The sequence below is a fragment of the Bactrocera tryoni genome, chromosome 2, assembly GCF_016617805.1.
Source record: "Bactrocera tryoni isolate S06 chromosome 2, CSIRO_BtryS06_freeze2, whole genome shotgun sequence".
NCBI classification, from domain to species: Eukaryota; Metazoa; Arthropoda; class Insecta; order Diptera; family Tephritidae; genus Bactrocera; species Bactrocera tryoni.
In genome coordinates this window covers 51637550-51660036 of record NC_052500.1, presented here as the reverse complement: position 1 = coordinate 51660036, position 22487 = coordinate 51637550, and the positions used below count along the sequence as shown (strand labels likewise).

At 36.4% G+C, this 22487-nt stretch overlaps 2 protein-coding genes across 2 annotated transcripts; both read left to right on the top strand.

Moving 5' to 3' along the window:
- Nucleotides 1-16511: 16511 nt before the first annotated feature.
- LOC120768748 (protein artichoke-like) lies at nt 16512-17837 on the top strand. Its single transcript, XM_040095520.1, has one exon. The coding sequence runs from the start codon at nt 16512-16514 to the stop codon at nt 17835-17837; it is 1326 nt and encodes a 441-aa protein (XP_039951454.1).
- Nucleotides 17838-17919: 82 nt separating this feature from the next.
- On the top strand, nt 17920-18591 carry LOC120768747 (protein toll-like). The gene has a single exon (XM_040095519.1). It carries the CDS (start codon nt 17920-17922, stop codon nt 18589-18591), a length of 672 nt encoding a protein of 223 aa, XP_039951453.1.
- The last annotated feature ends 3896 nt before the right edge of the window (nt 18592-22487 follow it).

Here is a 22487-nt window from a genome sequence, read left to right as displayed (position 1 = left end):
ATATTTTAAGGAAGAACGTATTTTTCCCAAACAAAAGTCCAGTCTGTATTGTTAATGAAACATAGCATGAAATACTTGTGCTTCTTTCTCTATAGTTCAGAAAAAATGTTATTATTCGCTAACAACCACTTCTGAACTCTTTCATGTGTTGTAATTATGTGATCAATTGATCTAACTATGCCACGTTCCTCTCTTAACCAATTAAGTTAAATAAGATAAGACATCATAACGGTACCACTAGATTATAGTCAAGCCTTTATTACTCGCATTATTTTCAAAAGACTGCATTAAAAGACAACAACAAAGCGAAAGAGGCGAAAACTGCGAAAATTCATTTGCTGCAGAGCTTGCAACGTACAACATAAGACAACAATGACGGGTTAAAAGTTCAATTACTAAGAAATATATTTGCTCACACAAATGTGTACATATACAAAAATACATACAGATATTAAAGTAAAGGATATAAAAGGCGTGGAGCGTTTGTCGCACGCTGCATATACACTCGTGATTCAAGTGCAATATTGCAGCTTGAAGAGGCGAGATAAAATCACGTTCCGCCACATCAAAAAATGGCAGGCAAGCCCTCGCGCGAATATCAAATAAAAGGAGAGTGCAATGGAAAAGAAAACAACGAATTGTCGAAACACTTTACGACACAAGATGGCTGCACGGTATATACATACATTATGTATGGCTAATGTGTTGGTGTGTGGCAGCGCACAATTTAGAAGAGGGCAATAAACGCAAAAAAAGGCAAAAGGCATATGCTACTTGACACATCGACAAGCGCGTACGCCACTGAAGCAGTCGCCTAAGAAATGGGCAGTCAACCGTACGAGTCGTGCCACAGTCTAAGGCATTAACACCACAACAGCACCCTCGAGCTGACGGCTAACGCACCCATCGATGCCTGCGATAAGCTAGTTTTTTCTCATTTTTCTCTTCGAGTTGTTGTTTTGTGAGCGCTTGTGCTATAGAAGATCTTTAAAATCAACTGCTTTGTCATTTCTTGATTGCTTTTACAAAACTCGAGTGTACAGCCATGTTGTAGCTGCAGCGCCAGCTCCTCGAGCGCTAAAATCCAAAAACCTCTTTTAGCAGCAACTCATGCCGTTGAATGTTTAAGAGTAAGCGCTTCTTGTGCTTGCCCGTCGCTTCAAGTACGCCAAAGTGGCAGCTCTCAATTCACTGACACTTTAGTAATAAAAGAGAACAGCGCACAGACGACAGACATGCCTGCCATTTCCGCCCGCTTAGTTTCGCTTAACCACCGCAATAACAATAGCAGCTAGAAGTCGGAATTGCACACCAAGGTGGCAACACTTGTTGGTGGTGTGTGTGCGCCTTAGGCGGCGAGCGTGTTAAATTGCACGCGAAATACTTTTGTCAATGTATGCTGTACTCTTATTGCACACCCACATGTGCTCACTGCCATAAAATACAGTTAGGTATACATATACACGGTCTCATTGTAGTTATTGTAAATATCGTGAGCTGATTGTTAACGACTTCCATACACATTTATTAATGGTCTGAAACGTGTACACATACATACGTATATAAACATACACATACACTCACAAATATTATATTTTACATTGCTAAAATGTTTATTATGGACCATGTGTACATCCGTTACCATTGTTAGTAGGCGCCTCTTGTGAGGCGATGATCTCGAAACCATCATTCGCCTACTCAACAGCCTTACGAGCACTTTGAAATCTTTTGTATTTTCACATGCCTGTGATATTTTCAACTGAACCATTCATTTGCGTGTTACACTCTCGCGAAAATATCAATGTGCAATGAGGAAATGAGGTATAAATAAATATGGAACGCCTAAGTTTTGGTAGAAAATATTGTAATATTTCAAATACTCACCTCAACTCCAAATGAACATTGCGATTATTTCACTATAAATAAGAAGTCGTTGCACAAGGCTTGACATAATACAGTCTTAATGAATTTTCGAATTTAATTTTATCAAAGATTCTTCACGGAAATCCAACAGAATTACGAATATAATGAACAACTCCTCCGTTGAGTGATCAAAATTAGCGACTTCAGTGACAGATATTATTTATCCTACTTGAATTATATCTATATGTTAGGGCGTGTCTTTTATGCAACTAAAAAATGCTAAAAACTCCCAAAGAGATAAAACATGAAGCCACGTAAAAGATTAATATTATGAAGTACCTAGTTTTAGCATTCTATTTTGAATATATAGTATGTACATAAGTCACACGCATTATCAAAATAAACTGATAAAGTTTTCTGGTAATAACAGAACCCTAAAATTTTAATTTGAAGAAGTTTCCTTTTTACTTTAAGCATTTTTATCCCCTATTTTGGTTGAAAAAGAAGTTGAATAGAAATAGCACACCCTAATATGCTTATTCATCAATATACGTCGAACTCAAGGAAGTGTAAGTCAACATAGGCACACCATTTTCAAACCATATGTTGCGTAGGAGCAAAACATACACACGTGTAATATGACAGGAAACATCAAATCACGTGCTCAAGTTTATGAGAACCTTTGTGCATTTTTTATTGTTATCGTATTTGAGGCAAAATATTTCCGCTCCTTTATGTAGCCGTTCGGTTTTTGTTTTCAACAAAAACTTTGCAATAAAATATAATATTATAAAATATCTTATCTGATATAAACAAATTCAGGCGGCAAGCAATTATTTTCAAGCCTCTTAGTTCTATGTGGAACAAATCATGAAAGCTAGTAGGACATTACTAACTCAAATGTCGATCTAGTTGTAACAGGCATAATTAGAATTATTTTCTTAACTTTTATCAATCTATATATTGCTAGATCGCTGAAGTGATAGCGCTTGGCCGAATAAAATCCGTATCAATTACAATAACGTAGAATCAGTTGTGGGGGAAATTTTCTTATTCTTGATTTTTACACTGAAAGTTCGCATCAGAGACAATACTAAGGTAGGCAGACTTCAATATGTCACGATTCAATATGATATGGGATTCCCGGGTCCCTCTACCTATGCTTCTACCTCAAGGGTAACTATCGAGCTTTGTCGTGCAGGTGATATCATAAAGTTTTTACAGTTTTTTGGTACAACCTTTTTGTTTTGAACAACCCGAGAGTCGACTGTTCGTATGTAATGGTTGTCTATGCTTTTTGTACCTTATATTAGGACAATTTATGTCTGAGGAAACGGCACAAAACATTACCTAACACCATGTTAGATTTGAAGACTGGTATACAGTATTGTTTAGTATACTATAAATACAATTACTCGTAATGCTACTAAGAACAATAGTAAGACTTCGTTCATAATTTTAAAGTTATTAATTTTTTTTTCCAAAATATGTTGTCCCTCTTAATGGAATAGCCTTCAATGCGCGTAGCGATACATAGACCCACACAAAATTGTCCAGCGGTATTAAATCGCACGATCTTATGAGCCACGACACGGGCCCGCGGCGCGAGCTAATGTGCTCACGACATGTTTCCTTCCATAAAATCATATTTATTGATTATATCAAGTAACAGCAGAGCAATAGCTCTGAAAAAAATAAGTATCTTTATATTAAATATATGGGGGTACAGGGAAATATTGATCTGATTCAACCCATGTTTGACACCATACATACCATTAAGATAAGAATTATTCAATAAGAAGTGAAGAACAATGATTTCCAATAAGTTCTCACAGTTTAGGACGGGATATCATAAGTCCTTGTCATATATCGAGAAAGTTTTTTTTCTCTCCCAACTGATTTTGTAGCGCCATGCAGTTTTTTAAAGAAACTTTTCAACGAAAGCGGTCTTGTTTGTAAAATAATTGTATTTGTCAATTCCATCGTTGTTAGTGTTAGTAAAGGATCTGTAACGTGAAACTACTTTTTGCAACATCTTCTCCGCGCACATACCTGGGTTAGATTTGTGGATGGGTCGGTGTCGCTCGAAAAGATGTGCAGGAACTTTTTCATGGATGGATCGAAGTTTAATAGAAGAATGGAGGGAGCTCTTAAACAACTCTTGTTTCAAACTGTCAGACCACTGTAGCATCTTTCAAGAAAAAGTGGCAACCATTAAGGTAGCGAAGTTGTTATATGGGCCTTGAGATGAATGACCGCAGTACCAAGCTATGTACTTCAGTATTAAACTTATCCTGATGCCTGGCCACGGCTGAATCGTCGGAAAACGTAGAGCCGATGAGCTTTCAAGAAAAGGCCCCCATACCCTAACTCCATTATGACGAAAATTAGCAGGGCTTTCTCTATTTTCGTGTATGTGGGGGGTAGATCTATCGGTTTCTCGCGAACCCAGCAAGCTTTAGTTAGCAACCAGTCCACATTGGCACGTAAAAGAAAACGGATATGGAGGTCGCAACTAATCAATAACAAAACTAAGCAAACTTTAGTCGTTTTCTCAAAATGCGACGGCATTTTTTTATTCATACCCAGGAGCCCTGAGCAACACAACGGACAAACATCTTAAGCTGTGCAAGTAAAATTATGTTTATTTACCTAATCTAGTATAGGATCTGCTATAACCAGATAAAGGTTGTACATACCATATATAAGGACTGTCCCGTAAAAAATTGACCCTTTTATTCCTTAAGATTATGACGTAACTGTTTATGGCATTAGTCTCAATGGGGACTTGTTTTTTTTCTCTATAATCTGGCGATTAACAAAATGTATAACATTTGGTGTCAACACTTCAAACTATTAAGATGTCTAGCAATCAAGGAAAAGTGCGCGATTTGGTTTTGTCCACTTACCTGGAAAATCCAGAATTAAAATATTCAGTTATAGCAAAAAAAATGGAGCATCGGAAAGTACTATTAAAAGGGTTGTTTCGAATTACAAAAAGGGGGTATCTACTATACGAAAAAAAAGTTTAAGTAGAAAAGCAGGTGCAGAAGGAAATTTGGCAAAAAGAGTGAAGGAAGTTTTTAAGCAGAATCCCAACACTTCAGTACGAGATGTTGCGGTTAAAGCAGGTACCTCTAAAAGTACTGTACAAAGGATAAAGAGTGATAGTAAGCTAAAGACATATAGAGTTCAAAGAGTGCCAGTTCGTTCCGATGAAAAGCAATTGGTTGCTCAAAAACGAATTCGGAATTTGTATGAAGGATACCTAACAAAATTTGACTGTTGCGTGATGGACGACGAAACCTACGTTAAGGCAGATTTCAAACAGTTACCGGGGCATGAGTATTATACCTGTATGAAGAAGGGGCAAGTACAGAGAAAATTTAAGGAAAAGAAAATTACCAAATTTCCCAAGCAGTATGGCAAGCGATATGTACTTGCGGTTTGAGAAGCAGTGTTTTTGTAACACAGGGCACAATCAATTCAAAAATTTATATTAGCGAGTGTCTTCAAAAACGTCTTTTGCCATTTATTCGCGAACATGAGGGTACTGTAATATTCTGGCCTGAGTTAGCAACTTCTCACTATTCTACAGCTACCATGGAGTGGTATGAAAGCAATAATGTCAATATTGTTCCAAACACAGAGCTTCGACCTATTGAGAGATATTGGGCTCTAATGAAATCAAATCTCCGGAAGAGTATAGGTACTGCAAAAAATTTACAAGATTTTAGAAATAAGTGGCGAAGGTCGTACGGTACTATCGATGAAAACACTGTACAAAACATAATGAAGGGCCTTAAGAAAAAAGTGAGAAATTTTTACAGAAAATAAAAATTTGCTAAATGTTATTTACAATTTGTAATCTCCATAGTACTCATTAATAAGAAATAAAACAAGACTTTGAAAAAATTCTTTGGTTTTCTTGTTATTAATGAAAAACGAAGGGTAAATTTTTTACGGGACAGTCCTTAAATATGTTTACTATGTCCAAGCATTATGTCGTCGTTTCCGTTCAAACATAGCGACCTCGCGTTACTTGAATCGCCAATACTTGCTGATTTCCGAATGCAATTAAAAGCGATTTTCAGACTTGAGTTAACTGATTTGAATTTTTTTTTTCATTTTGACAAACGCCCTACAGCTCTGCTAGTATGAGCGCCAGACTGACGCTATACTACGCTCCATTTCGGCTCGACTTTTTGCAAAGACTTGCGAATATTGTGGCAGCTACTGCTTGCGGTGCGGTGTGCTCTCAGCTATTGGATAATTTCAATTGGAAAATTGCACTACAATACGAGTACGACCGCCAGCAGCTACTTCTGTTGTTTGAACGTTGATTGCTGTCGATTTTGTAACTATTGTAGTTGTTGCAAAAAAATGAAATTACAGGCTGTATGCATTCTGTTGTTGTACGAACCACAAATCTCACTCCGTGACGTGGTTCATATTTTCATGCGTATACGATGTACATAGATGCAAGAGTAGTGGTTGTGGTGGGTGATACGAAATTGTGCGTTGGGTCCTAAATTAGAGATTCCCAGCGCACATGCTCGTTCGAGTATTCTATAATTACAAACTCTCGCTCTTGTGTGCACTGCAAATGTGTGCGGGAAAGAGTTGAATATTCACATAGGTCAACTATAGTGTGTTCCAAAGTATTCTTCTTTGTACATACGTATGAAAAGAAACACATACATATGTCCGTGATTGGCCTTGTGCGAACGTGATTATGATTTCCATTAAACGAAAGCTTTCATTTCAATTTTGTGTTCCACACAGACGAGGGTAGTCCGATTAATATTTAGCCAAGAAAATCGATGTAAATCACATCTTGTGAATACCAGAAAACGGTCATCATTGGTTAATCGTCCAACAGGACAGGATTGGCGGTTGAAGGACATTGCTTTGGGTTCTTTTGATTGTGTCCCGCAGAAATTATTTTGGATTACGTTTGTCTCGTAATATAGGAACTGCCTCCACGTTTTTCATGGCGCTTTAGTATCTGAGTTTAGCTCATGTAAAACCAACGTGAGTCCATGTTGAAACTCATTAAACTAATTTTTGACTATATAATCTTATGCACTATCCAGCCCATTTATTTTAATGCGAGTTGTTTCTTCAAGAATTGAATTATCGGCGTATATTGCACTCTTCCATTTTTCTAAATCTACATGTGCCTATAATTCCTATTTGGCTGAAATGTTTACAGTAAATAGCTATGAAGGTGTACTAAACGTTAGTACCATAGCGACGAGATCGGCCAGGGAGCCCAAGAATTTATTGGACCACTCTTGTAATTGCACTACATATATTTATATAACTGCATGTAATACTTTTAAAAGTTTCACTAATTGAGACCACTTAACTATCCAAAATCAAGCACGTAAAAATATACGTCAGTACATAATTAAAATAAAATAACATAATAACACAATAAAGAACACTTAAACATTTTTATTAATCTTTATACTCTTGCGATCAGTTGCTACAGAGCATTATAGTTTTGTTCACCTAACGGTTGTATGTATCGCATAAAACTAAAGGAGATAGATATAGTGTTATATATACATATATGTATACAGTACTAGCTGACCCCGCAGTCGTTGTCCTGCGTGAAATTATGTATTTAGAAATGAAAAAGTTGAATTTATCATTTCACTTTTTTTCAATGTATCGCAGTTTGATAAACAACATTTTTGGTTTCTGGTCCGGTGTACTATAGAAAAGATGGTTTCCCAACTCGTAAGCAGGCCACGTATATCTGGCCGAGTGAAAAACATAGCATTTCCAAATGTATACCATACACTATGCGACTATCCTTGTGTCTCAAATGCAATTTTCACTGGAAACAGAATACGTTTGAACTGAAATGGCAAATCGTAAGAACTCAGAGGAATTCGTAGAATCAAGCATTCTGCCCCTTTGTATTCGATAGCTGCGTCACAATCAGTCAGGCTCCATTACACAGTTTCCATTACACGATCGATCAATTTGTATGAGCGCAAGTCTCCCGGAATTTGACTTTGAATATTCCAGTTTAAGTCAACAACATCGGTATTTTTGGCAGCTAACATTGCGCGTGCACTTAAGGAATTGTAGTTACGATAAATTGTCGAATGTCCGAATATTAATGATGAGTTCATCTTTGATGAATTGATAAAGGGAAGATGGAATTGATATCAAACCACCGGAAGTATCAACCGGAATTTACCCATTTCCAATTCTTAGCGAATACGATGTAAAATATCTTCGGCAATGTCATTTTTGTTCGTATTCCATAATTGACGCTAATTTGATGGCTGATCATCGCGAAAAGTGTGCGAACTTCATTCCAGTGATTATCATGTTCCAGCAAATGTAATTGTAATTGTATGTATAATATCAAGATATTTCCGAATAGAGCAAGTTCTCGCAAACGATTCACTGGCGAAAGTTGAGAAAAAACTCGTAAATGTTAATTTTGTTGCTGGGGGTGTTTTCTTTGTCTGTACTGTATTCTCTGTGTTGAATTAGACTATTTGGTCATTCTCCAAATTAACTGCGAGACGGACAACAGTTGGAAAACGTTCATGAATCGCAAAAGTAAATATTATACAAAGCGCTTTATTACAGTTCACGTATCGACCGTATCGTTCAAGATCAGTAACCGCCATGTTACTTCCTTTGGTGACGTATTTACACACGTATTTTATCGATTACAATTACCAAACTGCAATACGTAACATTGACAAGACTTTTGAATGTGAATTAGACAACAGTGGCGAATATGGTACGATCCATATGTTGTCGACTTCAATGTGTAGTTAACTTCGATATTCACGCTCCTAAATTGAATTCTAAATGCTCTGCCATTGTCATCTGGTGAGCGACGCTGATACATTGGATATCCATCATTTCTAGTTTGTGTTTCCGAAAGAGAAGCACGTGGATAGTGTTTCGTACATTTATTGTCAGACATACAAACCGAAGTGGTATTGTTATGTGCGTAAAGTACATGAACCATATTGGTTTGGTATAATTCTGCTTCAATCTCTGGATCAGGAATTTCCGCAGAAATGATTTCATCAATTTGATTTGGTGTAACCATCATCCACCATCCAAAGAAGAATATGTGCGTGCGGAAAACCTCTCTTTTGCCACTCAACAGAGTACATCCAGCATCTAACAGCACCACATATACGTTGCTTTAAGATAAAGTTTACAAAACATCGCAACTGTTGTTTGAAAAGTTGTCCTCTGACATCGTGACGATCGCTTGCTGATTTCCCGCGATCCATAATTTCATTCGTAAGTCATCGCATCCTAGGAATACTCGGTCATGTGCCATGGGCTGTCAATATACATACTTATGTTGATGCCAAAACGAACGCGACCTTTTCGTGGCATCGTAACAAATTTCAATGTGTAATTGAGCACTTTGTGTGAAACACACATAACGTTTTCACGGAATAAATTTCAATAATTTTTTTTTTAATAACCGGAATAAAGAAAGCAAACGACAAATTTGACAATTGAAAAACAAAAGGAAAAAAGTTGAAAAAAAAATTTTTGTATGAAAAAAAGTTATTTTTTTGGAATTGTCCAACTTTCCGACTTTTCCTCACGAAAAGCTTACGGTTTTTTATTTCTAAACTTTCTTCGATCCACAGCAAACAACCTCTGAAAATTTTATCAAGATTGGTTTAGCTGTTCTCGAGCATTAGCGTTACTAACAGCATTCATTCGTTTGTATGGGAAAAAGAAAAGGGCTCTTTTTAGGGGTTTTCCTGCAATTATTCGATTTTTTTTGCCATAAAAACCATCCTTGAGCCTCAACGAATATTTTAAAAAAAGAATTGGCAAAATTGGTACAGGCGTTTTTGAGTTATGCGCCAGCATTTAAAATCATGCTCGTTTTTATTTCCTTTTTAAAATCGTATTTGAAAATTTATTTTCTTCATAATTTTTTTCCGGAAAATTTTCCAGAATTTTCTTAAGTATTCTCCTTGTTTGGGCGGAGACCTGTCCGAATTGGTGGTAATCACCGAAATCGATCCAGGCGTTCTCCAGTTATAAGCGTAGTAACTAACGTCACTTTCTTTTATATATCGTCACCTGAAATGCAAAATAACGTATCATCAAAAAATTCAAAATTGAGTTTTTTACTGATTACGATTCACCACATCATATTACATATGTGTCGCAAATTTTAAGCTTCTGCGATCAAAAATACCCAAGCTATATTAAAAATTCAAAAAAAACGTATCATCAAGTGCTTGATTTCGTTAAACAAAATAACGTATCATCACTAAAGTATGTAAATATAACAGAGTGTTTTCTTGTTTTATATCGAAGTTAGCCTTCATTTATTGTTTATGTTTATTTTTAGTGATTAAGTTAAGTTGGTAAGTTTAGGCTACATCGTTGATCGAACGTGGACTACTATATACATATATGTGCATATGTAGTCCTTTGTGAGGCCATAGAAAAGAATAACTCCTGTGTTCGAACTTATAAATTAACAAAACGCTTCCCGCCAGTTCGGTGGGATGTCTGAAGGTATGCGCCCCCAAGTGATTAAGTCCTGACCTTCCTAACTCAAGACAGCCAAGAAGGAAGCGTTGAGTTGTTTCCACCTAATCTTTTTCCATACAGCTTCTGCAGATGGCGTCTGGTAAGACTCTTCTTGCTAGCTCATGTTTCCTGCAATTCCGCTGTGGTCTGGCACTCATATCATTCTTATCACAAAGGCACTCGATGCTACTGATAGCGAGGTTAGGTCTTCGATCAGCTCTGAATTCTCTCATTGTTAATGAGTTCAAGGCTGGAATCGCCGCTCTGCTATCTGAGTCGATGGTCACTCCTCTGAAGGAGGGTGCACTCCGGAGTAGTAAGTCTACTGCTACCTTAATGGCTCCAATCTCGGCCTGGAAGACACGGCAATACTTAGGAAGTTGGAGAAACTGGAGTTGATAGAGAGCTCCTGACAGTATACCTCTCCACCTTTGACCCATCCATGAAGAAGCTCACTGTAACTTTTCTCCAACGGCTTCTTCCCACTCACAACTCCCTCGGAATATGGGTAGAGAAGGAGCCGCCAGACTTCGGTTTAGGGACTCCATGATCCAAGTAATCAGGCCCGTGCTTTTTTAGGAATTCAGCAGCCTATTCTATTGCAAAGTTTAACAATAACTAAGAAGAAATGGCAACATCTGCAGGACCTAGAAGCTTTAATTTCAGTAGACTGTTATTACTTTTATGATAATATACCTTTTGAATAATTAGTTATTAAATAAATAATAATTAAACATTATCCTCATTTTTTAGCTTGAAATATTTAAATTTTTTCTGGTACTTATGTACATAATAATAATAAAAATAAATGAAATATTAAAAACTTGCAACTGTTTTTATTTTAAATTAAAAAAAAGTATTAATATTCAAATTTTTAATCTTTATACAAATTTAGATTGATCATACGTTATTTTGTTTCAGAAATGAAAATTCAAAATAACGTAAGACACCTACTATAAAATTTGCTTAATTTTTTCATTATTTTTTTTCTAAAATATACTTATAGGTTCATGTTAATTCAGATTTGAAAATTTTGTTTCAATATCTGAAGTGGTTTTCTTTTTATACGGTTTTTTGCTTCTCCTGTAAACCTACGAAAAGTGATGTTACGTTATTTTGCATTTCAGGTGACGATATGTATATAGATATATAAATGATCCGGATGACGAGAAAAGTTGAAATCCGGTAGACTGTCTGTCCGTCCGTCCGTGCAAGCTGTAACTTGAGTAAAAATTGACATCTTTTCATTAAACTTGGAATGCAGCTTCCTTAGTACAAAAAAAAAAATTCGAGGTCGCAGATGGGCGTAAACGAACCACTGTCACGCCCACAAATCGCTATTAACCGAAAACTTATAAAGTGCCATAATTTGGCAAAAGGATCGCAGGAGCCAGGGACATCTTTGGGACAAAAATTTTTACCATTTTAACCACTCAAGCTATAATAACCAAATCCGGTCAGCATGGATAATATAAAAACTCCTACCAATATTGTTAAAATAAACGATGATGATAACGATACTGTTACCGCATATATCGGCCAATATTTGAGTTATCTCAGTAGAAATAAGAGAGCGCGTTTTACACATAACGGTATATCTTTGTGCCAAAAATAATTAGTTAGCAAAAGCTTGGCCTAGCTCCCATACAACTAATATTAGGTTTTTCGAACATCCGGTTGACTACTCGTATACTCTACAAGGAGCGTTTCAAAGAAAACCGGACTTAAAAAAAACAGAACAAATGGTTTTTTCGGCAAAATCAATTTATTTTATTCAAAATAATCTCCTTCCGCTTTAATACAGCTTTCTGCACGATCCAAAAGCATGTCGAACGAATTTAAATAGGAAATGCTAAGTTTGACCGAAAGTTTGTAACACCCGGGATTAAAGGCAGAAGACCCTACAAATTATCGGCCTGATGAGCTGAGTCGATTTAGCCATGCCCGTCTGTCTGATCGTATGTCTATAAATGTGCGAAATAGTTAGTCCATCAGTTTTTCAGATAACGTCCAAAACTTCGTAATAAGATATATTCACGAAATTTGGCATAGTTCACATCGGACCACTATAGCATATAACCGTCAGACAAACTGATTTATTGAAAACGAGCCCTTGTAACGACAACTTTTTTATTTAACGAAATATGTACACAAAATTTTACATTTTTGTCCGAGGCATTGCTCAGATCGGTAAGCTATAGCATACAGCTATCATACAAAATGACCGATAAAAATCAATATAGAGATTTTGTTAAACCCTTCGCCGTTTTAAAAATGCATCGGTTGAAAAGAGGAGCTGTGCCGAACGCTGATTGGTGGATTTGTAACTTTAAACGCATTTTTCTCAAAATTGTGTTATCAAATTTACCTCGATCGTATCTCCAACGGCTTGACTGAATGACATGACATTTAAAGGGTACACTCGGCACATGCAAACGCATTGAATGAACTATTAAAAATCACTTAAGCCTACAGATTAAAACGCCGCTAACTATTTTTGTTTCACATAAGCCAGTCAGCCGGAGGCGTGAAAGAAGTGAGAGCCAATTTTTTTTGAGTAGGGAGTGTTCTAAACACTTTAACTGCTGCTCTGCCAAATATCATTAGCTGAAAATTTACATTTGTACTGTTGAAATATGAAGGATGGAATTATGTGTAGAAGTTCATGCACGTTAGGAAAGTTCTCTGAGTGCCACTCACCTGAGAGTGGCCAGAGAATATTATTTTACACATGGCTCAAGCACCTCACGACTTCCGGGCTTAGTGCGAGTATCCTCTGCTAAAAAACATCCGTTTGAAGGCGAGCTAAAGTGAAAAAGCGAAACATCCCCTTCCCAGGATTGTGCGCTAGGTTTGGGACCCGCTGTGTAAAAAATACTGCCTATGAAAAGCAAAAAAAAACTAGACTCGAATGATAAACCCCCCTTTTGATGACGATCCCTGCCGCTGCCCAGGTAGTTGATGTCTTCGTTAGAGTAATGGCTGATATCACCGCCGTCCACGAAATGCGACATACTAGAGGTCATATCCCGATGGCATTCACTCCGGTGGATGAACGTCTAACCACAATCCGCATCAAAGCGGAGTACTTCAATATATCGCTGATTTGTGCACACGCCCTGATGAAAGAAAAAGACGATGTGACGAAAGATGCCTTCTATGAGCGCTTGGTTCGAATCTATGAGAGCTGTCCCCGCCACGATGTCAAAATCATGCTTAGCGATTTTAACGCCAGGGTGAGCAAGAAAGGTATCTTTGGCACAATAGTCGGTAAATTCAGCCTAAACAAGGAAACATCCCCAAATGGGTTGAGGCTGATCGACTTCGCCGGGGCTCGAAATATGGTTATTTTTGGTACTAGATTCCAGCATAGAAAAATTCGTCAAGCTACCTGGCTGTCTCCGGATCGAAAAGCCATCAACCAGATCGATCATGTTGTGATAAATGCGAAACATGTTTCCGAATTTTAAACGTGGGCTCCGAGGTTCTAGCACTAATTTGGAGAAATATCTTGTTTCAGCCAAGATACGCACCCGACTCTGTACAGAAAAAAAACGCACTTCAACTTACGCAAGGAAGGTTCGACGTCAAGAAGCTGCAATCACAACATACACTCGAATTTCCTAACCGATTTCCACTCCTGTTCTCTGAGAGTACTCTTCAATCACTCGGTATAAGAGAACTAGTAGACGGTATTTCAAGCTCATTACCGAAACCATTGGTTTTTTGAAAAGGCAAAAGAACAGCTGCTAGAGGGAAAACAGACTCCCTACCTCGGAACGTTACAATAGACCACGACATGTGCGGGATGGGATAGATATCGGGAGTTGAAGAGGGAAGCGAGACGCATTTGTGAGTACGAAGACTTTTATACGAAAAAATGCGGCGACTCACAGAAGGTTTCAAGACTTGAGCATACACTTGAAGAACCCCAGAGGAGATCTTGTAACCGCGCATACTAAAATTAAGGAGGGAACACTTATCCAGCCTGCTGAATGGCAGAGAAATCATAAGACCTGGAGATGTCGAACCCGATTCCCCAATCGATGAAGATGGAGCAGATGTTCCATTGCCCGACCATGAAAAATTTCGAATAGCAATTACCCGTCCGAAGAACAACTAAGCGGAGGGGGCAGATGAATTGCCTGCCGAGCTATTTAAATACGGCGGCGAAGATCTGATAAGTAGCATACATGAGCTTTTTTTTGTAGAATATGCTCGAGCGAAAGCATGCACCGTGAAAAAGAGCTTCCTTTATGCCGCTATGTCTGAATTTAGGAACCCGCAAAGTGGCTGTTTAAACTGACGTTTAGCAATACCAAAAGCTGCGTTAGGATCGGAAAGGACTTTCTAGAGCCGATCGATACCAAACGAGGTTTCAGATAAGGCGACTACTTATAAATCTTCTCCTGGAGAAAATAATTCAGGCTGCAGGCGAATTGCGATAAGTCGACGTAAACGGTGCCAAGCCAGGATTAACGGTCACGAAAGTTTCATGTGATTGACAAGAAAGTATCTACTATGCTGCTTCCCTACGATAAAAATCTTAAATGGGACTTTTAATGTCAACAATTGAATCGTCTGAAGAAAGTAATCGCCCAGATGCGACTAGCTTTGGAAAAAAAGAGAGGGATTTTACTCTGTCGCGACAACGCTAGCCCACAAATATTGATAGTAGCTCACTGAAAGCTTGGTTAGAAGGTTCTTATTCATCCAAGTTATAGCATGTTCCTGTGTCACCAAAATGTTACTAACAATTTCTGTATATGGCAAACGATTTTGTTTGATGGTCCAACTTTTTTTTTTCAATACAAAAGTGGGTTCCAGACTATGTATGTTTTTATGGAAGCAGCATCATCAAATTCCCTTCAAATTGCTAATATGTTATTAAACAAAACGGAAACCAACAATGTTTAACATAAATCTGATTATTCCAAACATGCTGATAAAACTTTCAATTTAACTCGAAAATAACGGATTTCCTTTATCCGACTTTAGATATAACTATGTACTCGTAGCATTCTCGATTAGTTTTAATGATACAAACAATCGTTAGCTTTTGTACTCTTCGCAAAATGTTGCAACATATTGTTACGAGATATTTAGCTCAACATTTTTCAATATCGATATACATATTATCGATTACTCAAAATAGCTTAATTTTACCATCACTATACGTTCACTAAGGCGAGTGCTTTCAGTATTTGCGGTTTTCAAAAATATTTTTGAATATATATAGTATATTCCGAATATTTTCGTTGGCGTAATTTCACCATCACTATATTTTTATTACGGCGAGTTTTATCAGTACTTGCGGTTTTAAAAATATTTCTGATAAGAAGTTAAATAATGATTTACATGGTTTAGTCTGCATCAGTTTGAAATTTACAGTTTAGTATTTCAGTAAGTGCAAGTGAGTTAGTCTCCAAAACTTAGTTATTGAGGCGAAAATATAAAAACAATATTTCAGGAAAAAATTAAATTTAAATCAAACGAAATTATCAAATATGTGTATAATATACGCCTTAATAGCAAATTTACTGATTTTGAGCAACAAATTTCTAGATGTGCAGACTTCCAGAGTGAGTGTTAGAATAAAACCTATTAATTCAGAACACATTCAGGATTGCCCTACGGGTGAAGAAATTTCGTGTATATGTAATGATAATGTTGGTTGCTATGTTTACGATGAACTTGGCTATTTTGCTATGGAATTCGATGCAGTAACTAAAAATATGTTAGTTACTTGTTACAATGAAATGAAAAATACTGATTTTCTACTGGAGCATAAATTTCAGTCCATTCTACTTAAAACACATTTTATCGAAGTGTTTAATTGTAAAGATTTTACGCCCGAAAAACATATGAATAACGCAGTATGGGAAATTCAGATACATTTGAATGCACAGAATAAATTAACAGCAATATATAACAAGGACATTATTATAAAAACAGTTTTTGGCTTTCATAAAGAAAATAATTTTGAATTAATTATAAAATCATCAGCAGACAGTTATGACTTCCCGAAGGATGTATTTTTTGCAGAGGGCCAAGTGCAAAGGCTTAGCGTAAAAAATCTATATCAGAACATGACGCTGCAAAACTTGACGCAAGAGCATTTTCAAAAACTTGTTGCGCTCAGGCAACTTGACTTATCAGGGAATAATATGAAAATTTTGGACGAAAATGTCTTTGCAACACTGACGAATTTGAATTTTCTGAATTTGAGCCACAATGGAATCGTGGAGTTATTACCAAATCAATTTGCTAAACTGGGTCAACTAATAATACTGGATCTTAGCTACAATTCGTTGACATATTTAATGCCTAAACTTTTTGAGCAAACCCCTTTATTATGGCAATTGAAACTCAAAGGCAATCAATTGTACGATACAGAAAATGTTATACAAATTCTCAAACCGTTGAATTTTCTACATAGACTTGACTTAAGCGATAATAAACTGCGAACGATTTGGGGCAGTGCGAGTTACGCCAATGCTTCAGCTACATTGGCTGCAAATTTACGTTACAGCAATATGTTTATGACCTTGAATTTAGCGGAAGGTCTGAATTATATCAGCACATTGCAACCTAACGAGTATCACGAAAGCAAGCGTAAGGTAAAATTAATAAATTTAAGTCGGAATCTTCTGAGCGGATTTAATATGGATTGGATTTTTGAAATCGGTATTACATGCCCTTTCAAAATTAACTTAGAACAGAATTTGATTAAACACATATATGCTTTATCTAATCTACTCAGTATAACTAACGACTGTCAAGGCGAAATCATAATGACTGGCAACCATATCGAATGCGATTGCGAACTAACTTGGATTTACAATAATAACTATAGCAGGCTCTTTAGCGATCTGCAGTGTAATCAGAAGTCAACCAAACAATTAACGGATTTCACACAGCTTCGACGACACGAGCTGTGTGCTTGGCAAGCGGTGCAGTGTCCCAGAAACTGCGTTTGCTCCACCAAATCTGAATTGCTGCACATCAATTGCACAGGCGGACAACTCGACGTTATCGAAGAGCTGCCACGTCCCGAGCAAGTTTTGCTCACGACTTCATTACTCGATATTAGCAATAATCGTTTCACGAATCTGCCGCTAAGCACCACCTTCGGCTACGCCAACGTTTCACAGCTCTACGCCGCGAACAATCAAATCACCAACATAAGTCTCTTGGAACTACCAACCAATTTGACGGTTTTGGATCTACGAAACAATCGCTTAAAATCGTTATGTGCTGATTTTTTTGCATGTGTTTCTCAACGAGAGCACGAAACTACAGTTTCTGTATCTAAGTGCGAACCCTTGGTTTTGCGACTGTGCCTCACATCAGCTCATCTACACCATACGTGCACATCGGCAACGCATACCCGATGTCGAGCAGTTACACTGTGAAAATAAACAGAATGTTACTCTCCTAACAGCAAGCCTGAGCGAATTGTGTCAAATTGAGGACAGCGTTAAACGTTATCAGAGGATGATTGCAGCTATCACAACTGTATCGGTAATCATCATTATTTTCCTTCTTATTATTGCACTCTTCTTTAAATATAAATTACAAGTTAAAATCTGGTTATATGGTCACAACATATTGCGTTGTTGCATTCGGGAATACGAGCTGGATGAGAATAAAACGTTCGATGCGTTCATCTCCTATGCGCACCAAGAGGCTGACTTTGTCAACCACATATTACTACCACAACTCGAGCAGTGCGAACCACCATTTCGTGTATGTACGCATGAACGCAATTGGCTAGCTGGCGCTTATATACCTGAACAAATCATCGAATCGGTCGAACAGTCGCGACGTACGATTATTGTGCTCTCGCAGCACTTCATCGAATCTGAGTGGGCGCGCATGGAGTTTCGCACAGCGCATCACTGCTCGTTGAACGAAGGTCGTGCGCGCATAATTATGATTAAATATGGAGAAATTATCAACAGTGAGTTATTGGATAAGGAATTGAAGGCATATTTGGATATGAACACATACTTGGATTGGCAAGATGCCAGATTTTGGGATAAACTACGCTATGCTATGCCACATAAAGTGGGTACAAAACGGAACACCGATATGCTTGAAGTTAACGGCAGATTGTACATTATGGGGCAAGTTGAGATGAATCGTTTGCGTGGTGAGAACGCTTAAATTGGTCGGAGATAGAGCTCTTGATGGGCAAATTAGTTGAACAAGAAGGCAAGTTTTATACTTAATATGTACATGTATATTTGTAGAAATACTCGTATATTATGTTTAATTTAGATGCTTAAAATTATCTCTCCAGTCTTCTGTCTAACACATCAGGATCTTGGCCAACGAGTTGATTCATGGTAACGTCTCCATATCTAGTGCAGTAATTTATTGAACCATGTGTAACCGCAGATAGAAGCCGGGGAAGTATCTTCAAGAGTTTTCAAAATTTTATATTAAAAACTGTGTGAAACAACTCAACATTCATTATTCTAATAAGCCGAATTTATTAAAATCAAATTTTGTATGTTATCATCTTATGTATATTATAAGTCGTAGACTCACTAAGTTGCATTAAGTCATTTTGAAATTTCGATGTATGAATATTAAGCTTAACGTTATGAACTTACATAGGTGAAATGTATATAACATAAATTCAATCAAAGTTAAATTCAATAAATGATGCATTTGAGGAAAATAAGAATCAAAGCAAAGGAATTCGCAATTTCATTCTGCAATGAATTCATTATATCTATATGTAAAATAGGGTAATACGTGGACCGATATTGGATACTATAAATTTCTGTAGTGTTTGCTGTTCAATTTCGTCCCAAAACAGTAATGGTATTAGGGCGTTAATTTAGTGTAGTTCTATCAATAAATACATATGTATAATATAAAATATATCAAGCATAATATTTATTTCTTTTGTACACTACCAGTGTAACGCATGAAAAATTAGGCGGTTTTCGGGAGTTTTTTTAAAGAAAGCACTCTATTGCATGTTTCGAACTTCTGTGAACATAATAAGGTTAATTTTCAGCTATATTTTAAGACTTTTTTTACACAAAATTATGAAAAATAACGGAGTTATATGCTCTTCGGGGGAGCCAAAAAAAGGGCCCCAACTGCTGACATGATTCCGGCCGAATGAGTGGCTGAAACCAAAAAAATTCAAAAAGTTTATTAAACTTAAAGATATTTCCTATACAATTATCTAAGGTCTTTGAAAAACATCAAAAATTAACAAAATGGCGGTATTTTGAAAAAAAATATTAATTTTTTTAGGTAAAAAATTGTGGTTTTCTCGTTGAGTTATGATGTCAGCAATTTTGAAAAAAGTCGTTTCGAGAAAAACGCGTTTAATGTTCCACTTATATATGTGTGTACCTCCGAGCGGTCGCTCTTTAGAACGCTGCCTTGGAAAAACTATTCAATTTACGACCTTGCCGATTTCACATAATATTTTTGAAAATATAAGCTATCGGAAAAGCAAAAAAAAATTGTTTTTTGAAAGTGTCACTCTGGTATAGCCCCTTAAAGCGAAATCAAAATACAACATTAACTGAGTTTCATTGAAAGGAATTTAATTGTTTGCTTATTTGTTTGATATCTCAACGAAACTTGGTTGCCTGGCCAACTTCTACTATTATTTGTCTATAAGTTAGGTTAGATTTGGAAACTAAGTCCCGCAACGGAGGCAAAGGGCGACAATCTGCTTAATTTGAAACAAAACTTGTCCTTGACGCGACTAATACGTTTCCAGCAAACTCGCCAAAATCTTCAAATCGTCTGTGAATTGAAAATTCGTGATTAATTTGTTTATTGTATACCCATAACAGTAAGCCACGAATATGATGTTAACAATTTTCAAATATTTGTCGTTGCAACTCCAACTGTTAATATGCAGAATCCCAGTTTAAGTACAATCAAGTGTTCAACCACTATCTCTTTAACAAATAGTAAAATGTAAAGACCACAGACCACAATAAATATCACAGCCAATCCACACCACTTAAACGCTAATCAATCACTTAATGGATTTACGTATTTTTCTAGTTTTTTGTAACAAATAACATTTCCCAAAAATTAGCTTAAAAGTATTTTTATAAATTCGTCGTTCAACCTTTTTCCATCCATGTATGTTTGCAGGTAGACACAGCTAAAAAATAGTATATACCCAGCTTTTTAAAATTGTATATGTGTTTTTAACGTTCCGTTTCGGTGTGTGTGACTGCGTGGTGATTTGTTTTATTATTATTTTTTTGTGATTTTTTGTAAGCGCTTTTGCTCGTGTCAAACCGCAATTCGATTTTGGTTCGTTTGTGCGATTGCAGATTGATTGGGTGTTACAGCACAAATTACGAAATCCCACCAACTAACCTTTTTTCCATTACACACCATTTCTATTTTTTGTTTCTTTTTTTTTTTGCTATGAATCCGTATGATTTCGTATTTTATTTTAGTTACACACAAATAATTTAAACGATTTATTGGCCAATGCAGGTGAAATGGTGGTCCGCCCACTGGCTGTTTCCAGGCACCACTTACCCTTTCTGCAGACAAGCAAACGTGCAGATGTGTGCATGTGTGTGTGTAACACCAATTGCCTCAATTTGTATCGTAAATTCAATTTAGTTGCAAGGTTTGGCAAATTCGCGCAAAGTAGTCGGATTAGCAACTAATTCCAACAATTCAACATTATCGCCGCACATCAAGTGTAATAGGTTTTAAATCACTGCACCACGCGTAGAAGAGAAGGTTGCTAAAACGTCCGTATTTCTCCTCACCACTTCTCCAGCCATCGCCACGACTTGAAGCGGCACTTAAATGCATTAATAAATAAACATTTATGTATGTGCAATTAGGAGGTGCAGAGAACTCCATGTAATGCGTAAGTTATTTGTGCATGCATTTAATATTAATAAGAGAATAAGGCAGCTTTAGTGATTTTTCATTGAACCTGCAAAGTGAGAATAACAAGGTAATCCTTTGTGAAATGTACGGAGTAATCACTGAGAGGTTAATGTAAGAATAGAATATAAAGTATTATTTATGTAAACAATTATTTTCAAAACCTTTTAATGGTCATAAATAGATTTGAAGATATAAAATGAGGAGTATTTCCAAAAGATTATGAAAACTTATAATGCTCCGATTCCCAACTTTCTGCTAATAAGCAGTTCTACAAAAGTAAGCAGTAGAAAAATTTGTAGCCTTTAACAGGTCCACGCCACAAACTTGTAGTTTCCTTTTTTAAATTATCTGAGAAAACCCAAAAAAAGCTCGCCGAGTTAAGGGGCGGATAGCGTATGATACCTCTAGCACCATCAAAAAAATATTTTTTTTTCCACTTTTACTATGGGAGAATAAAAACAGATCAATTACGTTTTTTTGCACATAGTTTATTAAGAGAAATTATTGAACTACAAAATAAAAGTAATTTTATGAAAAAAAAAAAATTGCGGAAATATCAACGATCCCGTTGATTGACATTTCACTTCCTGGCTAGGCTTCTTATCTTAAACGAAAAAAATTAATTTTTTTTTAATCAGGAAGCTTTTATCAAGTACATAGTAGAGGGGTTTTGAAATTTTCGAAAAATTGAGGATATAGGTTTGGATTTTGTAAAAAGTGCCATTTTTACCCTTGTTTTTCGACATCAAAATAGTTTGACAACTGTCAAAATGCCATTTTTTCTCGAAAAGAGCTCTATCACGCACATGAATATAAAATTGTCTAAAAAATACGCTTTAGTTCAAGTAAATCGATTTAATAATTCGCTCGCAATTTTGACGGCCGGATAAAAAAAGCTAGTTTCGAGGAAACGAGCCTCAAAGTTTTGGTACCTATATATCTGCTGCATGAAGTGCAGTGGTTCTGGGACCTATTTCTTCGAAAATTTTCGGAATAAAACAATGAAACTTCAGGACTATATTTTTTAATAGTTTTTCAATTGATTGAAGATAAAATTTTTAATTTAATTTTTTTAAAATTAATTTCTTTTAATAATAAATTTTTAAGGGGGTATTCTAGTCTAGAAATAAAAATCGTATTTTCCCATATTCTTGTAA

Excerpts from the sequence above, each read along its gene's own strand:
- LOC120768748 (XM_040095520.1), top strand. The coding sequence starts at position 16,512 with ATGACGCTGCAAAACTTGACGCAAGAGCATTTTCAAAAACTTGTTGCG.
- LOC120768747 (XM_040095519.1), top strand. The coding sequence starts at position 17,920 with ATGATTGCAGCTATCACAACTGTATCGGTAATCATCATTATTTTCCTT.